We start from the raw sequence: 23110 nt of genomic DNA, 5'->3' as shown, positions 1-23110 counted from the left end.
CTAAGGTCCGAGGGTTTAGTTCTCGCTAGCCCACACGTCTTCCCCACATAAGCATCTTCACCACCTGTCATTCATGTAAACATGAACGCCACAGTCAGTGGGGAGTAACTCAAGGTTCTCCCAGCCACAATATGTCGAAATGCAAGTAAACAACCACTTAATCAAACATACAAATCATGCATCATATATGAACAATAAAGAACAAGGAGTTATAATGAATTATCATGATGAGACAGGCATAGTGCTTTCTTAGTAGAATAGGCATGATATGTTAGAATGAATATGCAATCAAGGGCATAGAACAATAAAGTCAACCAACTCATATTGACACGACTCAACAAGTGTAAGACCGACAAAAAGTGTAGAGGGAGTATCCGACTCAGAGGCTACCTTTAAAGCATGTCCGAGATACCACACACAAGACTACATCCTAGAATCCAACCTCCTGGTAGGACGACGATCATAATACGGTCCTAGTCTAAACCTGGATCCAGACTCTCGGGATGGACGTCACCCGATTCGACATACGATATACCAATCGTATCAAAGACTCGAAACATGGCACACACTCGTAACCAAAGGTCGAGTAACCTCTAATCGGAAACATGGCACACACTCGTAACCAAAGGTCCGAAGAAAGGCGGAGGGATATCCTAATCCGGAAACATGGCACACACCCGTAACCAAAGGTCCGAAAGAGGAAAGATAACCTAATCCGGAAACATGGCACACACTCGTAACCAAAGGTCCGAAAGAGGAAAGATAACCCAATCCGGAAACATGGCACACACTCGTAACCAAAGGTCCGAAAGGGGTAAAAAGGAAAGTCAAGTCGTCACACAATGTAAAACGTCACACTTGAGTCACAATAAGAGTAAGAATGATCATGCAAACATCATATGACACGGGACCATTAATGTCACATTCATACTCATGGCTTGTATCTCACCATGAGTACGGATGGGAACATCAATCCCGACGATCATATCGCAACTAGAGGGCTTATAGCTCACCCCTAGTATCCGATAGGACCGAGACTCTCATAACAGAACAATTCAAGATGTTATTAAGAATATGACTCTTCGCCAAAATAACCATTTAATAACTCACACATGTCTAATAATAATAAATATTTCATTTTATAAATTAACATGACGGTTAAATAAAATATAATAAGCGATAGTGAATAATTTACGTTATGTGAAATATACGGGATGAGATGTGACCAAGTCCAAGTGACCCATTTATGAGCCCAATAAACAACTATGAGGTTGGCCCGACACATAAAGCATGTCAAGTCCAACAATGGAGACATGTGAAATCTAGCAAGCTAATCATATAAGGCCCAAATAAATAAACATGGCAAGCCCAACTATAAAATCATGACAAGCCCAACTATAAAACATGACTAGCCAATCTGCCACATCACAAAATAACGAGACGAGTACGTGAGCATATTTGAGACGGTAATTTAAATAATTAAATAAAAGGGGGATTTATAAGTATAAATCATAAAAGGGAGGTATGTAAATGAACAATATTTAACGGATTACGTTATATAAAGCATGAGACGGGATTTAAATAATTGCAACGAACATTCATGAGACCACATCACTCTATAAGCTAACCCAACATTTAAGAGCACAAACGAGCCCACTAAGAAAATATTTTAGAAGAACGATATTTAACGAAACACGTTATATAAAATACGAGACGGGAATTAAACAATTCGAATAACCCAAAATAGGCGCCAAGAGCACCCAAACCCCACGACATAGGAGACCAAGAACAGTCCCACGCCCGTCATCAAACAACCAACCACCACAGCCCATAAACAGTCCGCAAATATCACTCATAACCGCCACCCACAGCTGCCAAACGGTCGTGAGACCACCCCACAGTCCGTGGTAGAACACGGCCTAAGCTAGGCACAAGGACAGTCCTACAAACTACCTCACAACCACCCTTTATACCCGTCCAAAAATTGGTCCAAAACAGAGTAGTGTAGCTGCATGACAACGGGTCGAAGGCAGTCCAGTTCGGGATAACCTCACGCAAGTTCAGAAATGTAACCCAGACGGAAGTTAACGGTTGCACGCACCCAAACAAGCTCCCCATACCCGCCCCAACACGGTCCAAACCTCCACCAGGCACACCACCCATGCCGACCTATAACTAACCCACATATCAGGCCAACCAACACGCCCTGCAGTAGACCAAAAACAGTGCACACCATCCTCATTCCGACTGCCCCAAACAGGGGACACGACCGTCCCAAAACAGACCTTTACCAACAACGTTTCAAGACGGAAATTAAGCACGGCTAAAATTACGGATAAACCCCACAAATTTCACCACATTAAAACTCAGAAAAGGGACAGAATATGCAGCCAATTCATCCGTGAGACAAAGCACAACACACACTCGAACAACCGTACAACCGAATTCATTTAAGAGGAAGAGGCTATGAAAACAGCCCAATAAACATGTAAAACTGCTTACAAAATTCACACATTCAACCAATACTATGAGAAAGACAAAAAGGTTTAGCCTTTACAATGAAAACGAGTGAAAACCGAGTAAAACAAGAAAGATTGACACATTGTCGAGTAACCTATCACCGTTACCTGTTTATGAGCTCTTAAACGTCCAAGGAAACGCCCTACGATGATCTTACACCCAAGAATGGCACAGAAAAGCTCTAAAACCGGATGCTTTGAAAGACGACCGAAATGCAACAGACGAAAGTTTGGCTCTTTTTTACATAGAAAGAAGAAGAATGAGGAGGGGAAGCTAATGGTGTGAAAATAATGGAGTTTGGTTGAGAAATAAAGGAGGAAATGGGGGATGATGGAGACGGGAATGGCGTGTTGTTTTGGTTGATGCTGCTGTGTTGTTGTTGTTGCGTTGAAATGAAGAAGAAAGAAGGGAGTATAAAAAGGGGTAGGGGCGGATGATACAACAACCACACACATAATACACAATAATAATAATAATAATAATAATAGTAATAATAGATAACAATACCTAAATGAGATATTTAGAGGTAGGGGTAAGATGGTAGGTGAGCATGTTGTCAGTTTCTGTTTGGTTCGGATTGAAGTAGGTACAAGGTGAAATGTGACGGTCTATAGCTAGACGGAAATTAAGACGAGAATTATTACTATTGCTGTCACTATTATTATCAGACCAAAAATATGTATACATTTATTCTTATATAAATTATGCCTCAAAAATATAATTTAATAATACGTATTTTTATAAAAATGAGCTTTTATATAATACGTTTATAAAAATCGTGTTTGACATAAAATCAATTAAATTGAATAATTCAAAAATATTTAATAAAGTAATTCAAATGGTTTAATAAATTTTAAATGTCAAAATGGGAAATTCGCGGGTGTTACACTCTCGCGCTCCTCAAGAGTAGTAGCTTTCCTCCACTGCATGTAGGAATCTGATACCCATAGTGCACTGACAGAAGAATTTAGGAACCACATCTTTCTTTGAGCCCATTTGATGGCCCACTCTCTTCGACACTTAGTAGTAAGCGCCATGGCAGTCTGAGGAACGGTATCAAGCTTCGGAATCGTCTGCTTCAATCCAATCTGTCTCATCAGCCTCTCTGGGAAGATGCATATCATCAATTCCAAGCCAGGAATGCGCACTGATCGAGTAGGATCCAAGGACGATACTCCAGTGACAGATTTGAGATGCCACCATGGTACAATCCATCTAATCAGAGGACCATCCTCGCTCTTCAGCTTGTTTTCCCAGTAGTTGCAAACTCGAGTAAAGTCCACCATGTATAGCCTGGTCCTCATTGCAACTGAGCGAGCATGATAAGCAGGAACATTAACTGGGGGCTCGATCAATCGCAAATGCTCCATAAGACACACCTACCAAATAAGGAAGGTCGCGGTTGGCTTTCCTGTTATCTAACCCCAACAGGATCTCTCCTAAACATAGGCAAGCTGGGCTCCAGTGCAGCTCCATTTGCTTAACTAAGCTCAGATAGCGAGGATCACCTCTCATATCCTCATCAACATGCCCTTGAAGGACATAAACATGTAGTAGGCAAAACCCAAAAGCCCTACGCCTCGCAACATAGGAAATGGAAGGGTCTGCCCTATTTATGAATCGATCGATAAAATGAAGCATTCAGACTCCTTTTGAGGTCACGAGACGGTCAACCTCATCTCTTGTCAGTCCAAGCAAATCTCTGAATTTGTTCTTATATCCTTGGGAAGTAGAGGGTATAGCAGGTAAATGTTCCGGGTCCCAACCACCAACTGCAGCAATTTCTTCAGGGAATGGGCAGATATCGCCTCCAGGAAAGGCAAATACGTGATAATTAGGATCCCAATACTCAAGACAAGCATCCAAGAACGGTTTGAATACCTTGATTAGCTTCAAGCTCAAAATTAATCCAAAGTTATAGGCACCCATATCGTGTTTCTCCACATTTGAGAACTCGTTTGTCCATTCTTTGAGACGGATTTCTAAAGTATTCATGTTGTATGATTGATTAGAGAGTTTTTGTGTAATAGACGGAAGAAAGACGGATGAATTATGTGAATAAAACCTCCATCGACGTCTATATTTATACTAAAAGCTGTTTCCTAAAATCTGTCAGGACAGACATACTGAGGAAAAGGCGCAGCACCTGCTGCGCCTCTTCAAAGGGACGCAGCTCATGTTGCGCCTCTTCCTTAGCATATAGTTCTGTGATTTTCCGCGCTGGATCTTTCCTAATTCCTTAAGCATAATTTCCTATTCATACGGGTTATTATTTTTGGTAATTCCGTCAAATTACCATGTTTCGAGTTTGCTAATTCCACGGGCACGCATTTCAAGGTGACATCGGCATTTTCGTCATTTTAGCACACTTATCCATTTCTTTTTAATTTTCTTTTTTGGGGAATCATTTCACCAATTTAATTATTCATTTTCAAACTTAGCCATTTCTTTCAATATTTTCTTTTTTTGGGAATCATTTCACTCCCGTTTCATTTCAAACTTATATGTTTCTATTTTTTATTTTTTTTAGAGGGTAACCCTCCCTACCGTCCGGTCATTTTCGATAAATTATTTGCATTTTCTCGAGTCTTTGTCTTGCGCTAATTTAGGCCATGCCTACAAATATGTGTTTTTTGTGCAATTCCTGTGTAAATTTCGATAGCATGACGGCATAAACCGTCATCTACCAGACTTGTTCAAAGCTAACCTACAGGTATAAACAAGCAAACCAGCAGCAAAGGCACTCAGGCCATCATATATACAACCAAAAGAAGTATGTACACCAAACTGGGGGTTCGAGCCCGAAACATAGTATATGAAATGCAAAATGAAGGTCCTAAAAATGTACAAAAGTGTATGAAGTACAGCCAAAACAGCAAAAAAAGAGCAACAAACTACTACTGGTCGTCGTCCAACTCAGCAACTCTCGCCTCGGGATCAGCAATCTCGGCGTCGCGGACCTCAAGCTCCCTCAGCAGACGAGCTGTCTCCTCCTGGGACTGGGCTAGCTCTCGCTCCAAGTCGCGCTCCCTCTGCAAACGACAATAATTGGCTCATGTCAATCACTTCAAACATAAAGAAAGTCAGAAAATTCAAAAATGAAGTAAACGGAAGGTCCATACCTGACGTCCTCGACCGCCAGCGAGTGCCTCGGCGGCAGTAGCCCGTAGCCGGTTGGCTACCCTCCACAAAGCCACAAACCGAGATGGCGCCACCTGCATTTCAATAAACAAGGATTCTCAATGATTGGACAAGGTTAAACAAACGTATTCTTATACAAAAGCTAAACAAGTTGGGGAACATACCCTCCGAATCAGATGCGGCCACTCGTCCAGGCCAGCATCTGTCACCGCCACGCCAAAGTCGCGAAGCTCGGAGATCCTCGTCCTCCCTGTTGCATCAGTGTACTCGAGGGTCTCGGGGTACGCTGGGGGCTCGATGCCCGCCACCTCAACCTCCTGCAAAATTCAAAAGGTTTCCTTTAATCGATGATCATTCATCACGTTTTCAAGACAATTGAAAGACAACTTGAAGCACTTACCATGACGGGCCAGTACGCCTAGAGGAACGCCGAGTAGTCCTCGCCAGGAAGAAGGAGGGCGTCGCCACCAACGTCTGCCAAGTCTACCTCCCTCTCAGCATCGGAAGGCTCCCTGAACATCGTCCGAGGAGGATCGATGGGGACCGTCAAGATATCTCGAGAGCACTGACGAGTCAAACGCTCACCCAAGTACCACACGGGACCCATCGACGTCCTCAAGAGCAACCGGCTCGAGCTCCTAGGTCGAAGGACCTCAGCCACAAAAGGAGGAACGCCGGTCTAGTCCACCCAAGGCCTGGGCACCCACTAAGATAAGCAAACAAGAGGTCATTCTTATTATCAGTTCCAAAAGAAAGCAATGAGAAAGCAAACAAAGAAAGGTGAGTCGAAGATACTCACGCCATCCAACTGCAGAGCGTTCACGTCCCGTCGACAGGCGTCGTGAAAGGAACGCTGGCTCTTCGTGCGACACATCACCCAGTCCCTCACAACAGGATAGGCTCTCTCCCCTGGCTCCGTCCTCTTGGGCGCGAGGCTCGGAAAGTAGAAGTACACCCACGCCTGCAACACAAGATAATCAATAACAATCTTTCGTGATTCGATAAGAAAAGGAAATGATCTTTCATGATACGAAATGAAGGTTCATACCTCCAGCAACATTCAAGGACCAACGGTGGCAGGAGAAGTCCTCTTCTCCATCAGCTCCGGACGAACCATGGCCCTCATATAGCGAATAAGGACCACAAAACCAGTAGTGACCCAGTCCCAACGGCCTAGGTCACTCAGGTCAAAAAGGAAGGGAAGAAGCTTCGTCGACAGCCTCTCTCCCTTGTCTCTGAGGTAGATCGAAGACAAGAACCACCAGAGCCACAGTCAAGCTCTCTGCTCCGCAGTGCAAGGAGGAGGAGCCGCCTCCCTCCCGTCAATCACCACCCTCGTCGGGATCTTCCCAGCAAAGTAATCCCGAACGTAGGAACTCGGCACCAACCCGGGAACCGCAGCAGCCTTCGGCATCAGGTTCCAACCAATAAAGCTCCTAGCCTCAGCCGAGTCCACTCTCATGGCTGTCTCCGGCCACTCCACAACCTCAGTCCCACACGGTAGGCCAGAAATCATGACGTAGTCCTCCAACGTGACCCCAACCTCGCCAAAAGGCATGTGAAAGGTAGAGGTCGTGTCCCAAAACCGATCAAGGAAAGCTCAAACCAGGCTAAGGTTAGCCTGAATCTTCCTTCCCTTGATGTCCCTCTAAGCTCGTACCAAGGCACCAAACGCCCCCCGCTCGATGATGGCCTGCTCCTCCATCGACAGTCTCCCGTAAGACTCCATCATCGTCGTGTAACCTGAGAAAGACCTGATGTTCCCGGCCTCCTATTTTGATTTGAAGCAAGAGCTATCTTTAGCTCGATTGAAAGAGAAAAGGAATAAGAAAAAAAGAAGGTGAATGAAAGAATAATGAGTTCAAATTACCAAGCTCTTCACCGTCCTGTAGGACAGGTGACCCTCCGCAGCCCAAATGAGGTGCCTGCTGTCCCAACTCTCAGCCCACTCCGGTGCTCCCCCTCAGCTGGTGACCACCTCGTCCAACGTTGGCCCGCCTCGGGACCTCCTCCTCAACAGCCTCCTCCTCGACGACCTCGTCCTCAGCAGCCGCCACTGCGGCAGTAAAAGCCTGCACTAACGCCTCCTCGAGCGTACGAGAAGGGTCAAGAACAGTGTCCACGTCCATGGGACCTTTCCCTGACGTAGAAGCCTCGTCACCTGCAAGATTAAAGTAAATTTAGGCCGCGTCAAGTGACGACGAGCCTTAATTAGGAGATTTTCAAAGCTTTTATAGCTCTGAAATCGCTCTTTCCTCGCCATCCTTGGCCTTATCCCCGAAACTCGACCGCTCATGTGGTAATATGGGTCAAGTCAAGCCTAAATTGAAGCCTAGTCATGGGTTTGAGTCGGAATTTCGACAGCATTTCGTTATTACGGTGATTATGCCCTAGAAAAGTGTCCTGAAAAAGCCGTCACAAATCAAAATTTCGGAATGGTAGGAAGTTTACCCATCATACAAGGATTCGAAATATCAAGTTTCGTCACAAATGGGCAATCCTAAGGCTATTTTCGAAGCAATTTACGGTTCCGCTATGAGACCGTCACAATTTCACTCAAATGCTCAAAACTCAATGAAAATTCGAATTAAATACATGGTTATGATCCTTATACTACCAATTATCCATTTACAAAGTCAATTTTACAAGGCAAAATCGTTTGGGGAAAAGCCTCAATTTGTCGACACTTTTTTAGGGTTGGAAACCCTAATTTGTCGATCCAATTTGATCAAATATGGAAGATTAATGCAAAAATAATACACATACCTCGATTAGTCCTGGCAAATGCAAGCTTTCGATCAAATTTTGGCGAGTAATGGTTGGAATTTGAGAGAATATTTGATGGATTTGTGTTTCGAAATTATGAATAAATCCCGTGTTTTATCAAATTTTTACTCAGAAAAGCCACACCCAGGAAAAGAAGCAGCAGGTACTGCGCCTCTTCCAAGGGACGCAGCTCTTGCTGCTGTTGGAATATGTGTCCTCCGACAATAATGCGATCACAAATGTTGATCATGATGATCACATGTTTAAGTCTCGTTTTAAAGAATACAATTGGGAAGTAATTTTTACTGTCAACTGGTCAACATATATCGGTAATGATTGGCTGACTAGAGTTTGACATTCTTGTCGTGCGATGCGACGGTGGTGATCGATTGACCCCCTTAGGTCATACCTATAGGGCAACACTCTTAATTGATCATTTAATTAATCGTATAACGTTACGAGTTAATTAATTTACTTGAAAAATTGACGGACGATTTTGGAAGTAATATTTACATATTTCATTATAATGTGATTAAATGAGATACGGTCTGAGTAATCGAATTGTATCATTACTCGGATGAAATTATTGTTTATAGAAACAATTGAAATTGAATGAATTATTATAAATACAAGTTGTTGTGATTTATAAATTGGTAAAATATTTTGGTACAAGTAATTATGAATTACTAAGTCGATTTTTGTATATGACGTATTTTTATTAATACGTTGATTTTTAATATGTTAAAAATACATAACAAATTTATGTGACATGTGACATGTGACATATTGACAAATTGACAAAAATAATATGGAATCCATATTAACTATATGTACCGAAAATTAGAGGAAGGTTAAGCTAATATTATGTTGATTGTATTAGTGGAGGGCATAATGATTACCTACTAATCTAGCCATGCAACCCTATTGTTTATTGTGAAGAACAACAAGTGCATGCATTGGCTCCCTCCACCCCTTCCTCCATCCGGTTTTCAAAAGAGGAAAACCTCTTTGGTTTTTCTCTTATATTTTACCTAAATACACAATATTGTGATTGTCTATTAACTAACTCATTCATTCATCTAAAATTAGAGTTTTAGAGAGATAAAAGCTTCCTTCTTCCTCTCCCATAAAAACCGAAAATATTAAAGAGTCCTATAATATTTTTGGGTCATTTTTCTACAAGATTAATATTATACTAGTATTTATAATATTGATTTTAATTAAGAGTAAGCTTTGGGTATAAATCCTTGGGAGAGATCCTATACTTGGGTCTTTGTTCATCCAAAAGGAAAGCTCAAGAACAAGAGAGAAAGGTGATCTCTCTTGTGCCCATAAACCGAAAATCCAATGTAAGGATTAACATTTCTTCTTTATATTGTTTAGTAGTTTGCATGCATAAGATCATTAGTTAATTTTATGACAAATTAAATTATAACATATATGAGTATGTTAAGTATATAGATCTACTTTTCCTTCAATCGGTATCAAGAGCCATGGTTGTTTGCATGCAAATCGGTTAAAAGTTTTTCCGAGTTATAAGAATAACATATAAAACTTGAATAATTTGTGTTATTATTAATTTATGCATGTTAAAATTTCTGGTCCTAAAATGGTTTTAGGATATTTTGGTTAATTTACGGATTTTTATTGTTCATATTATACAATAATGGCATTTAAATATGATTTTATGAGTAAAAATGTCATTTTCGGACTAAAAATAGCTAAACTTCGAATTTTCCAGTGATTTTTGGATATGTTGTCACCTATATTATTTTGAGATAACCTGTAAATTTTCATAATTTTTGGACTTCTTATGCTCGAAAAATGGATTTTTCATTATTAAATTCGGATTTAGGTGAAAAATAGGTTAATATGAGATAAATTTCGAATCTGGTCATAGAAATTTAGTATGTTGTCACATGCAATTTTAAAAGATGTGTGTAAAATAATGGGCTATAGTGAAGTCTTTTTGCATGATTTATGGATTTTTGAAGAAAAATAGCATAAATAGTGACATTATTAGTGAAAAATTAATAAAACATAATCTATGACTAAGGAAAAACGTCACATGTTGCATTTTATTATCATTTTCAGATCTAAAGTTGAAAAGTTAATGAATATAATTTTTCTCATGTTTTTATGATTATTTTGTTAAAAGCCGATAAACCGCAACATTGTTTTTCCGGAAAAATGTCGAAATTTTTAACCTAAGTTTTTGAAAATTATGAGTGTCATGGTATTTTTCCAGAATGTTCATGAGTTTAAAATTTCAAATTTTGAATTTATTTGAAGTTTTGTGATTTATTTGAAGTTTATAGCTTATTTTTGTAATTTTTTGGTCCATTAATGAAAAAATTTTAGAAATATGAGTTAATTATGGTCAAATAATTAGTGAAGACTAAATTTTGAGTCCTAAGAGGTTAGGGTACTTAACTTATACATAAATATGAATTTATGTAATTTTTGTGATTGTAAAATGTTGAAATCACGCAAATCCGTAAAAACCGAGTAATATACGATATTGGCTAATTAAAGGCGATTTAGCATAAAATTGGGCATGTTCATACATATTATAATGCTGCATTTTCTTTATGATTGTCATAATTTAATTTATGTAATTTTTGAATTATGTAATTTTACTTAGTATGGCCTTAGTTTTTAATTGGTATTTCCCGAAATGTATGGGAATATCGATTCGGTTGTAATTTTATTGTGATCTCGTATCACCGTTTTGTAATTTAATAGATTTATTTTATTTTAGTTACAAATGTATAATAGGAAATTATGTAATTTGCTATGTAATTTAATTTATCTCGGAGTTCCCAAAGACGGATTTCTTCAAGATGGCGATACATATAGACGGTGTTACCTCGAGATGCGTGCCACAACCGAAGTTCAAGGGACCAATGGAGTTGGTTTCCGAATATGTAATAGTTAAAGAGTTTTTCTATTTTAGGAAAGCCATACTAGGATTTATTTATTTTATGTTTGCATTTTATTTATATGTCACATGCATCGCTAAATCGCCATAACTAAAACATGCATCATCTTCTTTCATCGAGTTTATCGACCGTGTCAATTAGAATTATCGTAGTTCACCGCTTTAGTTCACTTAAAACGTGATAGATAATAAATTGACATGACCTCTCGCTAAAACAATCAATTGAGACATAGCCTTACCAAATAGTAGAAACCATGAAAACCTATTTCGCGAGGGAGTGCGCTCGGCCCTACCGGGGTACAAAACTTGTTACGTAGGGGAAGTGGGTGATAAATGTCTATCCACCGAATTCATGTTGACAAGGGATGAATCGGCCCTACCGTGCCCGAGTTGATGTGGATTTGGATCATGCACACATTTATTCGAAATTTGGATTGAGCTCAACGGAAGTATTCGTGACCGTAGTCGCATGTGTTCCGGGCTATAGATAAACATTAGAGTAATTTTATCGACCAAGAGTTCTAAAAGTAGAATCGATTAAACGTTAATCCACCGAGTTATATTGATAAAGGATGAATCGGCCCTACCGTGCCTAAGTCGATATGAATTTGGGTCTTGGAATCTTTTATCTAGTTGGGTAGAGGTCACTAGAAAAATGCATAAAACTTGTTTAAATTATAATTTTTACGAGTATTATTGTTAAAACGACATTTGTTTTACTCCTTCTATTTTGTTTTGTACACCACTTATTTTCTCATAACAAATGGCAACACCAACCCCTAATGCCACGCCTCTCGCTAATTCATCTTGGCTCCGATCCTTCATGGATCGATGTAAACTTGAAAAGAATGGGTCAAATTTCTCCGATTGGGATGCCCAACTCAAATTAGCCGCCCAAGGTGACGACAAGCTTCGTTACCTTACCGAGGCCTCTCCACCCGAACCTAATGCTAGGTCGACCGCCGCCACAAAGGAAGCATATGAGACTTACCATAAGGAGTCCGCCGCAATGAAAAATGTCTTGATATTTGCGATGGAGGCGGACCTCCAAAGGAGAGCCTTTAAAATAGGCACCGCTAATGAGATTTACTCCAAACTTGTGACAATGTTTTCACAAACTCCGCGGATCGTCCAATATGAGGCGGCCGCGGCATTCTTTGATCTCGACTTCAAGGAGGGCCAAAAGGTTAGCCCTCATGTGCTCAAACTTATGGAGCTAGTCGAGACCTTGAAGATTCAAAAGGTTGAAATCCCCAAAGAACTCATTGTAGATAGGATTCTACACTCCTTATCCAAAGTCAAAGCATATGTTCAATTCCAGGTGAATTTTAACATGCAAGACAAGGATGTGTCTCTTGAAGAATTGCACAAGTTACTTGTGCAAGCCGAGAGGGACATGGGGTTAAATGTGAACCCACCAAAGGATGTGCTTAACATAAGCACTAAGAGTAAGGGGAAGTTCAAGAAGAATGGGAGGAAGGGTAAGAAGCAAACTCCCACTTTCACCAAAGCAAGGGCTAATGATGCTAGCACTTCAAGAATCAAGAAGGGTCCTCTTGATAAATGCCATTATTGTAATGGTATGGGACATTGGAAAAGAAATTGTTCCAAATACCTTGGTGATATTAAGGCTGGAAAGATTACTCCACCAGTAGGTAAATGACTATCCCTTCTTTTATGTTTCTAATTCAACTATGGTATTATGATACAAAGTTGAGATAATGTATCTCCCTTTTTATTGTAAATAGGGCCTCCACCAAGCAAAGACAAGGGAAAGGAAAAGCAAGCATGATAAACCATCAAGAAGCTAGGGATAGCTTTCATGGAGCTTTGCTTTTCATTGTCTTATTTTAATTATGCTTTGGATTTTTAGAACCTTTAAGTTTCCGTGTTCGACATGGAAATGTATTTTGGATAATTGGTTGTATTTTGGATAATTGGTTGTATTTTGGATAATGGTGACTTGGTTTGCAACCCAAGTCACCCGTTTTATCTTTTTATCCTTTGTTCTAAAAATTCATATATAAATGCTTGTTCTTAGAAACATATAACTTAAAGTGATCTAAATAGACAAATATAATGACGGGTTTCATTATATGTCCACATGCTTAAGGCTTGTGTATGATCATTTATAAAGTGATTTTGAGTCTATGAACTCTCTTAAAGAGATGTCAATCACCAAGTACACATACGAAGTCTAAAACAATTAGTCAATCTATGAGGTAGTCCTCCTTATACTTCAAAAATCATTGTTTGTGTTTCATATACTATCTTTGAATTTTTAGTGTATTTATTCTAAAGATAGAGTGGGAGAAAAATGAGGACACAACACACACCAAGATAAGTTTGTGAACTTGTGTAAATGAGATCTACACAATAAAGAATGATTTGGATAAAGGTATGTCTATTTATATAGTATACCCAAATAGACGAGATCTATGGTCTCGAATAGTTTTATATGACTAAAGAGACCAAGTGAAGTAATCGAAAGAACATATTCTTAGGATAACTACGTGAGGACACCAAAAGGGAGTTTTGGATACCAATGACTAATGTAAAGTCTTAATAAGAGTTTTGACTAAGTTTAGACTATTTTGTGATAAATTTTGACCAATAGTTTCAACCTTGAGATTTACTTAAGAGCCTAAATGAATCATAGTAACGTACTAGTTATAAACAAGTTGCAAGGATTGATATACCGATATCCTCAATAGCTAAGTTAAGACCACGCAAATGTCATTTCTTAACCTCATTATGAAAATGAAATGGTTAAACCTCCTTCCGAAAGGGTATTACGAAGGACATGTTCTAAATATTATTTATATTTAAATGATGACATTGCTACACATCATTATGATATGTGTGAGTTAGAGATTAAAATCTCTTTCCATAAGGTTAAGATGAGACCACTTCAAAATAGGTATTTTGAAGGGATATGATGGGAACATATATGGTTCTATCTTAATAACTTGGCAATGCAATTTATATTTCAATTCTTGAAAAGTTTCGATTGAGAAGTCAATTTCGAAACATGTGGAATTGAGTGGGAGTTAGGAAATTATCATGTGAAGACATGGAATTTAGTGGGAGCAATCATCTTGCAAAAGGTTATAACTCATCACTCATTGAAGAATGACGAGCTAATACCTTCCTTCATAGAGGAAGATTTGAGTTTTCAATTCTGGATGAAAATGGACTATGATGAATCTAATTACATCAAGGGATGTTGGATTAGTATTGAGAGATACACATCGTATCAACATACACATAGGTTATTCATATGAATGAAAATGGAATTACCATTAGCAGTCATGGTCGTTCATAGAACCTAAGGACGGTTGATCTCATGATTATAAATTACTAATGTTTCCGCCATTAGAATAATCATGCACATGTCCAAATTATGAATCATATGCATAAGAGCATGATGGATCATTGTTAAGCCATAAAAGAAACGTCATGAATTCTCGAGAAGAATTCGATGAGCGATTTCGATGTTTGACAGAATGCTCTGTTATGTGACAAGAGGTTGCACATATTAATGAAAATCCGAGCACATGTAAGGATTTATGAGAATCCCAAACCTTTCAAGCTAGAAAGAGAAATGAGAAGTTTTGGAAAGATACTTAGTTGAATAAGAAGTTGCTCAAAACTAATCTTTCCTAATATGCTAGGACTTGTAAGAAGTGCTAGGCTAATCATCTTGACAAAATTGTTGCAAGATTCTACAAAACATATACCTAGTGCATTGTGTGTGGATGGAGTACTTGATCAGTACAAGTTATATCATTCACCACAAAAATTCGTTCGTTATGTGATAATCAACAAGGAAGTTCTTTCAAGATAAAGAACCGAAACCAAGGTCGGGAACCTTGATGTGTACTTGGTAAGGTTCATGCTATGAGAGAGAACATGAATGTAAAGGAAAATGCAAGTATAAGAAGTTTGAACACATGGACACATGGCATGTTAAACTTCTATTGCAATCAATAAGTTTTTACACTTACGATATGCATCACAAGGTTGTAATATGGTATTGACTACTCGAGTGTGATGTCGACATTTGTCGTTTGAGTTGTTATTAACTCACTTTATACTTCGTTACATCCAAACGGGTTGTGGAGACAATTGAACCCCGTTAAAGTGAACATGGATTAACATTGTATTTGCCCATAGTTACTTACATGAGGTGACGTCTCGAAGTGACTAGAGTGTGATGCGATTGATGGCAAGTTCAAGTGCCATAGAGTCATATGAGATGACTAGTCGATCACATAGGCAGACTGTTAGGAACATTTTGTCGGGCCTTATGACCGCTTATAGAGTTCTGGCAATTTATATAGCCTGGTCGTGGCGAGAGCTACTATTGTATTCAAATGAGTCGATTCTTTTGACTAAAGACTATTCGCCTAAGATGGCACAGTTTCAGATTAACTTTGATTTGTGTTACTACGACCTTCGTAAATGGGGTCAAATGGGCATATTTTGGGTTATGATGGTTGTGGCTAGTCGAAGGGAATGAGTGCGATAGGAATTCTCCACCCCTAGTCAGGGTTATAACAATATCTCAGGGCCACTCGAGGAGCAATGAACTGGAAATGCGTGGCCACGCTCGGAATGTATCCATGGTGGATAAATCCGGTCAATCAGTTATTCTCCAGATCGAGGAAACCACTTTCGATATGATCACTTGCAAGTACGACCTGAAAGACACCTTGCATTGAGTGGGAGATAGTAATAGGACAAGAGAATTGGTGACGCACACTTGTCGAGGACAAGTGGGAGATTGTTGGAATATGTGTCATCCGACAATAATGCGATCACAACTGTTGATCATGATGATCACATGTTTAAGTCTCGTTTTAAAGAATACAATTGGGAAGTAATTTTTTTGTCAATGGTCAACATATATCGGTAATGATTGGCTGACTAGAGTTTGACATTACTGTCGTGCGACGGTGGTGATCAGTTGACCCCCTAGGTCATACCTATAGGGCAACACTCTTAATTGATCATTTAATTAATCGTATAACGTTACGAGTTAATTAATTTACTTGAAAAATTGACGGACGATTTTGGAAGTAATATTTACATATTTCATTATAATGTGATTAAATGAGATACGGTCTGAGTAATCGAATTGTATCATTACTCGGATGAAATTATTGTTTATAGAAACAATTGAAATTGAATGAATTATTATAAATACAAGTTGTTGTGATTTATAAATTGGTAAAATATTTTGGTACAAGTAATTATGAATTACTAAGTCGATTTTTGTATATGACGTAGTTTTATTAATACGTTGATTTTTAATATGTTAAAAATACATAACAAATTTATGTGACATGTGACATGTGACATATTGACAAATTGACAAAAATAATATGGAATCCATATTAACTATATGTACCGAAAATTAGAGGAAGGTTAAGCTAATATTATGTTGATTGTATTAGTGGAGGGCATAATGATTACCTACTAATCTAGCCATGCAACCCTATTGTTTATTGTGAAGAGCAACAAGTGCATCCATTGGCTCTCTCCACCCCTTCCTCCATCCGGTTTTCAAAAGAGGAAAACCTCTTTGGTTTTTCTCTTATATTTTACCTAAATACACAATATTGTGATTGTCTATTAACTAACTCATCCATTCATCTAAAATTAGAGTTTTAGAGAGATAAAAGCTTCCTTCTTCCTCTCCCATAAAAACCGAAAATATTAAAGAGTCCTATAATATTTTTGGGTCATTTTTCTACAAGATTAATATTATACTAGTATTTATAATATTGATTTTAATTAAGAGTAAGCTTTGGGTATAAATCCTTGGGAGAGATCCTATACTTGGGTCTTTGTTCAACCAAAAGGAAAGCTCAAGAACAAGAGAGAAAGGTGATCTCTCTTGTGCCCATAAACCGAAAATCCAATGTAAGGATTAACATTTCTTCTTTATATTGTTTAGTAGTTTGCATGCATAAGATCATTAGTTAATTTTATGACAAATTAAATTATAACATATATGAGTATGTTAAGTATATAGATCTACTTTTCCTTCAGTTGCGCCTCTTCCTCAGTTTCCCTCCAAATCAATTTTCGAAGATTCGTTATAAGTTCGTTAATTGTGGGCCCATCTTTGGTGCGCCTCTTCCTCAAAACCATATATCGTATATTTGGTCCGTTTCATGTTTATTCTTCTCCCGGACCTGTATTTTCAAGCCAAATGCGAACTGTCGCGGTATTTTTTCAAGACTTCGCTTGCCACAACGTGCGAATATCCTCTGACAGGTGTTTTGACACACCTCTATTCTGTTCCCCCAGCGAGAGTTCTGGACAGTCAATTGTCCCTCTCAAGACGTGGAGATCAGTCCTGATTATGTTTCCCAGCGAGAGTTCCGGACAGCCAATTGTCCCTCTCAACACGTGGAGTTCAACATCAATCTCAAGTTTTACCGAAGTTTGTTTGAAAACCGACCCGAGCAGATTTCCCCCAGCAGTTTCTGCCGACGTCCTGCTGCCTCTTCGATATCACGTTTTGCCTTTCCCTAGAGTCTCAAGGAATCTCAGGTATGGTCTCTTCTTATGGCTGGCGAGCCTCCTCGCGTAGTCTAATGGACTTTAAACGACCCTCCCCGATAGTCGACAGACTCTAAAATGTTCTCGACGACAGGTCCTTGGCTCAGACCCCTTAATCCGCCTCGCGTCGCCATAGTCGTCAGGTTGTAATCTTCGATTGACCTGATGGCTATGCTTTGACTTTCGCCTTGTCCAAGCCTCAGTCAAAGTGGGGGCTCTGTAGATACCTCATTTCTGCACCTCCCGCAAACCACCCGGTGATGATTGGGCCGCATGTTTGGTACGCGGAACGATTTATGACAATTCGTAAGTTTATCGTAATGTGATAGCTCAAATACTCATGTCTACCTCATAGTCGTCATCTACGCGCCGATACGGTCGTTTTGACAGTAATTAGAGTACATTTGGAGTCCGGGTCAAAAACCGTTTTCATTTTCTAATAACCGTTTAAAATGCCGAGTCAGAATATTCTGGAATGTTCCAGATATTTCTATTCCATATTTTCAATCTTTTAATCTTTGGTAAATTATATCCCGAAAATATTTTATAAATATTAAGGAAATTGAGATCAAAACGTAATTCCATAATAAAAACGCGGAAATCTTTCTTCCGCAGGAGGAAACCACCCAGGAAAGGACGCAGCAGGTGCTGCGCCTCTTCCAAGAGGCGCAGTGGCTGCTGCGCCTCTTCCAAGAGGCGCAGTGGCTGCTGCGCCTCTTTCCCAGTTCCTTTCTGCGTATTTTGCAAATCTTTTTGAGATTCACTTCCAAAGTTTCTCCGAAACCCTAATCCTTTCGTGTGATTAGTATAAATAGGAGCCTTCGTTCCTCATATTTCTCACGCGAGTGTCCGCCCTTCTCTTCTCCCTTTGCATTCTAAGTCCACGCTCTTGCTTTTTGGCGTCTACGTGCTTGAACTTTCGACCAAGTAAGCTCGGATCCTTCTGAGTACCAGCCTCGTTTTGCATGACTGACCAATTTGACCAACTCCACCTCAATCAACTTAATCAATCTTGTTCGTTTTCCTCTTAGAGGGCACTTTCGTCGTACATTCGAGTCGAGCATCACTAAACGTTAACTTAGTTAATCTCGTTTCGTCAAACATGTACGTCTGAGGGTGTAAATCCTATCTTTTATTATTGTACTTTATTTTTGTAATCATTATTGTAAGGTTTACGTCGAAAGTATATTCAAAACCGATTTACAAAACCTTTATTCAAACCTTTTTTAACGGATTAACGGGAGACAAATGTCGAGAAGGAGCGCAGCAACTGCTGCGCCTCTTCGAAGGGACGCAGCACCTGTTGCGCCTCTTCCTGAGGCTGCCGCAGTTCCTGCTTTCCTTCTTCTTCCTTCGTCTTTTGTTTAATTCGTCTGTTATTTCTTGTCTCGTCTTTGTTTGTTCTTATTTCATTGGCATGATAATTTTGGCATATAATTCATTAATAATTCATAACCTTTTAATTCCCGACTTAAATCCCTTATAATTAATATTTGCGGGTTTTCGTCATTAAAATCAATCCGGGTTTTAGAGATTCGATTCATCAATATCAAGTCTCTGAAATTCATCTTTTGTACATTTTTCATCTGTTATTATCATTATCATCGGTAATTTAGTTGAGCATTGATAACCTAATTAATTTGTTCGTTTATTCGTAATTAACTTTTTAATCTTGCAATTAATTTGTTCTAATTAGTTTTATCCCGTCTTTTATTGTTTTTACGACTAATTTGCATGTAAATAATTTATTAAATCACTTCTCTACGAGTCAAATATTATTAATCGAGCTTTAAATCACCAATGAACATTAACGATTTGTAATTCCGGCTTCACAACCAGAATTCACCTCAGGAAAGGACGTAGCAGGTGTTGCGCCTCTTCCAAAGGACGCGGCACTGCTGCGCCTCTTCCAAAGGACGCGGCACTGCTGCGCCTGTTCCGGGTTGAATTCTGCCCCTGAACTTCCATTGTTGATTTGACCTAGTTTATTAGCTTACGTATTAATCTACTATTATTCGTATTATCACCTAATAATCTGTTCGTTTATTTATTTATCCTTTCTTTTCTCAAATTATCCGTTTTAAGTGTATTTTCGACGTAAATCAATTAATCAATTGTAATTATTGTAATTTTAATTATTGTATTTATTTATTTATCGTATTGTATGATTTATTGCTTGTTCTCACATGTAATCAACATTAAATCATATTTCGACATATTGAGTGCTAATTAATTGTTTACCGACTTAGTTTTTTTTTTTTTGGTGAAATGTAAGTAATTCTCATTAAGCTCAAACCAAGTAAACAAGATACATCATAACTTAGCTTACAAGAGTAGTAATCCAATCTCTATCCCTAGACTCTTTGACCCTACTTAGTAGACTTTGAAGCCTGATTTTCATCAGGATTTTACACTGAGTGAACAATACAGTAGGTCGCAAAATAACACCTTCTAAACATGCTGAATTACGCTGCTGCCAGACAGCATAATTAACAGCCATGAATATTGATAACCAAACGTTCTTCTGTACCTGCGTCCAGTTCTTTCTGCCAGTCCATATGATATTATTTCCCTGAGGTTTGGTGATCCTCAGCCAGTTGCAAACCTGATCCAGCAGCTCACTAAAATAAGGACAACGTTGGAACAGGTGTGTAACTATCTCAGACTCAGCTTGGCAAATGCAGCATAAATCATCAGAGTTGATGCCTAACCTGTGCAGCTTCTCTTTGGTATTAAGAGCATTCCTCATTATAAGCCAGTTCACAAAGGAATGCTTTGGGAGAGCAACATTATTCCAAACTATCTTAGACCATCCCACTTTTGTTTCCTTAAGTCTTATCCAATCATACCCAGACTTAACAGAGTACCCTCTCATATCAGCAAGCCAGACACCCTGTGAGTAGCCATTCATAAACGTGTCCCTGGTCTTACATATTGCCTTCCAGTTGCCACTCATATGGCTTTTAGAAATATGGTCAGACCAGGGAGTGCCTTTTATATAAACTTGATGCACCCACTTGACCCATAAACTATCCGGCTTGCTTTAAATCCACCACACTAACTTCCCAATAGTGGCCATATTCCAGTGAAAGCTATTCCTGATGCCTAGACCACCTTCACTCTTAGGGTTACAGATGTGATCCCAGCCAACAAGGGGCACCCTCATATAGTTGCTAGTGCTATCCCATAAGTAATTACGACAAATATTATCAATTTGTTTCAAAACCCCTTTAGGAATCAGAAATATATTAGCCCAATAAGAAAAAAGAGAGGTAAGGACAGACTTAACAAGAATGAGTCTACCAGCATAGGAAATCTTCCTGGCACCAAGCATTCTGATTCTATCAATAATCTTCTCCACCAGTATCTTACACTCCTTTTTCCCCAATTTACCAGCAGCAATAGGAACTCCAAGATATTTGAAAGGAATCTGTCCCTCAACACACCCTGAACTAGCAATGAGTTGCTGTTTGATTGCATTATGCACCCCATTGAAATATATGTTAGACTTAGCATTATTCATCTCCAAACCAGAAGCTTTAGAAAAAGAGGCAAAGGACCTTAACAGCAGCATCACAGAAGGATAGTCTCCTTTTGAGAACAATAAAAGGTCATCTGCAAACATCAGGTGAGATAACTTTAACCTCCTACATAGAGAATGATGTTTAAAAGGCAGAACATCAGTTGTGAAGTTAAGAATCCTAGTGAGGTATTCCATAGCTATGGTGAACAATAAAGGGGAAAGGGGGTCTCCCTGCCTGAGGCCCTTCTTCCCATGAAAAAAACCAAAGCTGTTACCATTAAGCACAAGAGAATAGGAAGCACTAGACACACATTCCATAATAAGTTTCTTGAAGTGAGCAGGAAAGAGTAGAGCATCAAGCATTTCACGGAGAAATTGCCAGTTCACTGAGTCATAGGCTTTTTTCAAATCAACTTTGATGAGACATATTGGAGAAACAGCAGTTCTCTTGTATAATCTGATGATATCTTGACACACTAGAATATTCTCAATAATGTTTCTCCCTTTTACAAAACCTCCTTGAGTAGGACTAATAATATGTGGGAGGATCTTAGCCAATCTGGAGCATAAGAGTTTGGATATAACTTTATAGATGACATTGCAACATGAGATTGGCCTAAACTGAGCAACGTTTTGAGGCAAGTCCACTTTGGGAACTAGTGAAACCAAAGTATGATTCACTTGTTTTAGAAGCCTGCCATTGAGAAAGAAATCCTTTACCACAGTACATACCTCCTCTCCAATCACCTGCCAGGCATCCTTGTAAAAATCACTAGTGAAACCATCAGGACCAGGTGCTTTATGGCCTAGAATCTGGAAGACAGCAGCTCTGATTTCATCATCAGTAACAGGAAGAGCTAACTCAGCACAGAGCTCCCCATTGCAATAGGGGCCCTTCTGAACAACTTGTGCATTCACAGCCTGCACAGTTTTAGTCTCCCCCAGAAGATCATGGTAAAAAAGATAAAAAAGCATTCTGAATACTAGTAGGTTCAGTAAGCCAATTGCCCTGCTCATCTGCAATCCTGAGAACTTTGTTCTTAGCCTGCCTATGTTTCATATAACTGTGAAACATCTTTGAGTTACTATCCCCACTACAGATCCAGGTGGCTTTGGATTTCTGCAACAGGAAGCTATCACAGGCCTTCTGAAGCTCAGAATACTCTCTAGCAGCATTGATTTCCATTCCAATCAGGTCAACATTAGATGGGCCAGTTCTAAGTTGAATCTGAATATGCTCCAAATGCTTCCACGCCCTCATAGTATTATTCTCAACATCAGCAAATAATTCTCTGTTCAGCAACTTCAAAGGCTTTTTAAGTAATTTAAGCTTCCTTACAAACTGAAACATAGGAGTACCCTGGATGCTAGTCCCCCAAATCTGTGCAACACAAGGTATAAAAAGATCAGAACCACTTCACATGTTAAAGTATTTAAAACTCCCCTTCCTGAGTCCTATATCAGAAGTCTTCTGAATCAAACAAGGCGTGTGATCAAAGTAACCCTCAGTATGAAAATGAGCATAATAATCAGGCCTATGCTCAATCCACTCATGATTAACAAGGGCTCTATCCAGCCTGCTAAAGACTCTAGTAGCTGCTTCTTGCTTGTTATTCCAGGTGTAGAAAGAACCAGTGGCAGGCATA

General features: G+C 39.1%; 1 protein-coding gene across 1 annotated transcript; it reads right to left on the bottom strand.

Moving 5' to 3' along the window:
• Positions 1-20261: 20261 nt before the first annotated feature.
• LOC141595468 (uncharacterized) lies at positions 20262-20897 on the bottom strand. The gene has a single exon (XM_074415436.1). The coding sequence runs from the start codon at positions 20895-20897 to the stop codon at positions 20262-20264; it is 636 nt and encodes a 211-aa protein (XP_074271537.1).
• Positions 20898-23110: the final 2213 nt, after the last annotated feature.

Source organism: Silene latifolia, chromosome 8 (assembly GCF_048544455.1).
Source record: "Silene latifolia isolate original U9 population chromosome 8, ASM4854445v1, whole genome shotgun sequence".
Classification (NCBI taxonomy): Eukaryota; Viridiplantae; Streptophyta; class Magnoliopsida; order Caryophyllales; family Caryophyllaceae; genus Silene; species Silene latifolia.
The sequence above is the reverse complement of the archived record's forward strand: the minus strand, read 5'-3'. Positions and strand labels throughout refer to the sequence as shown.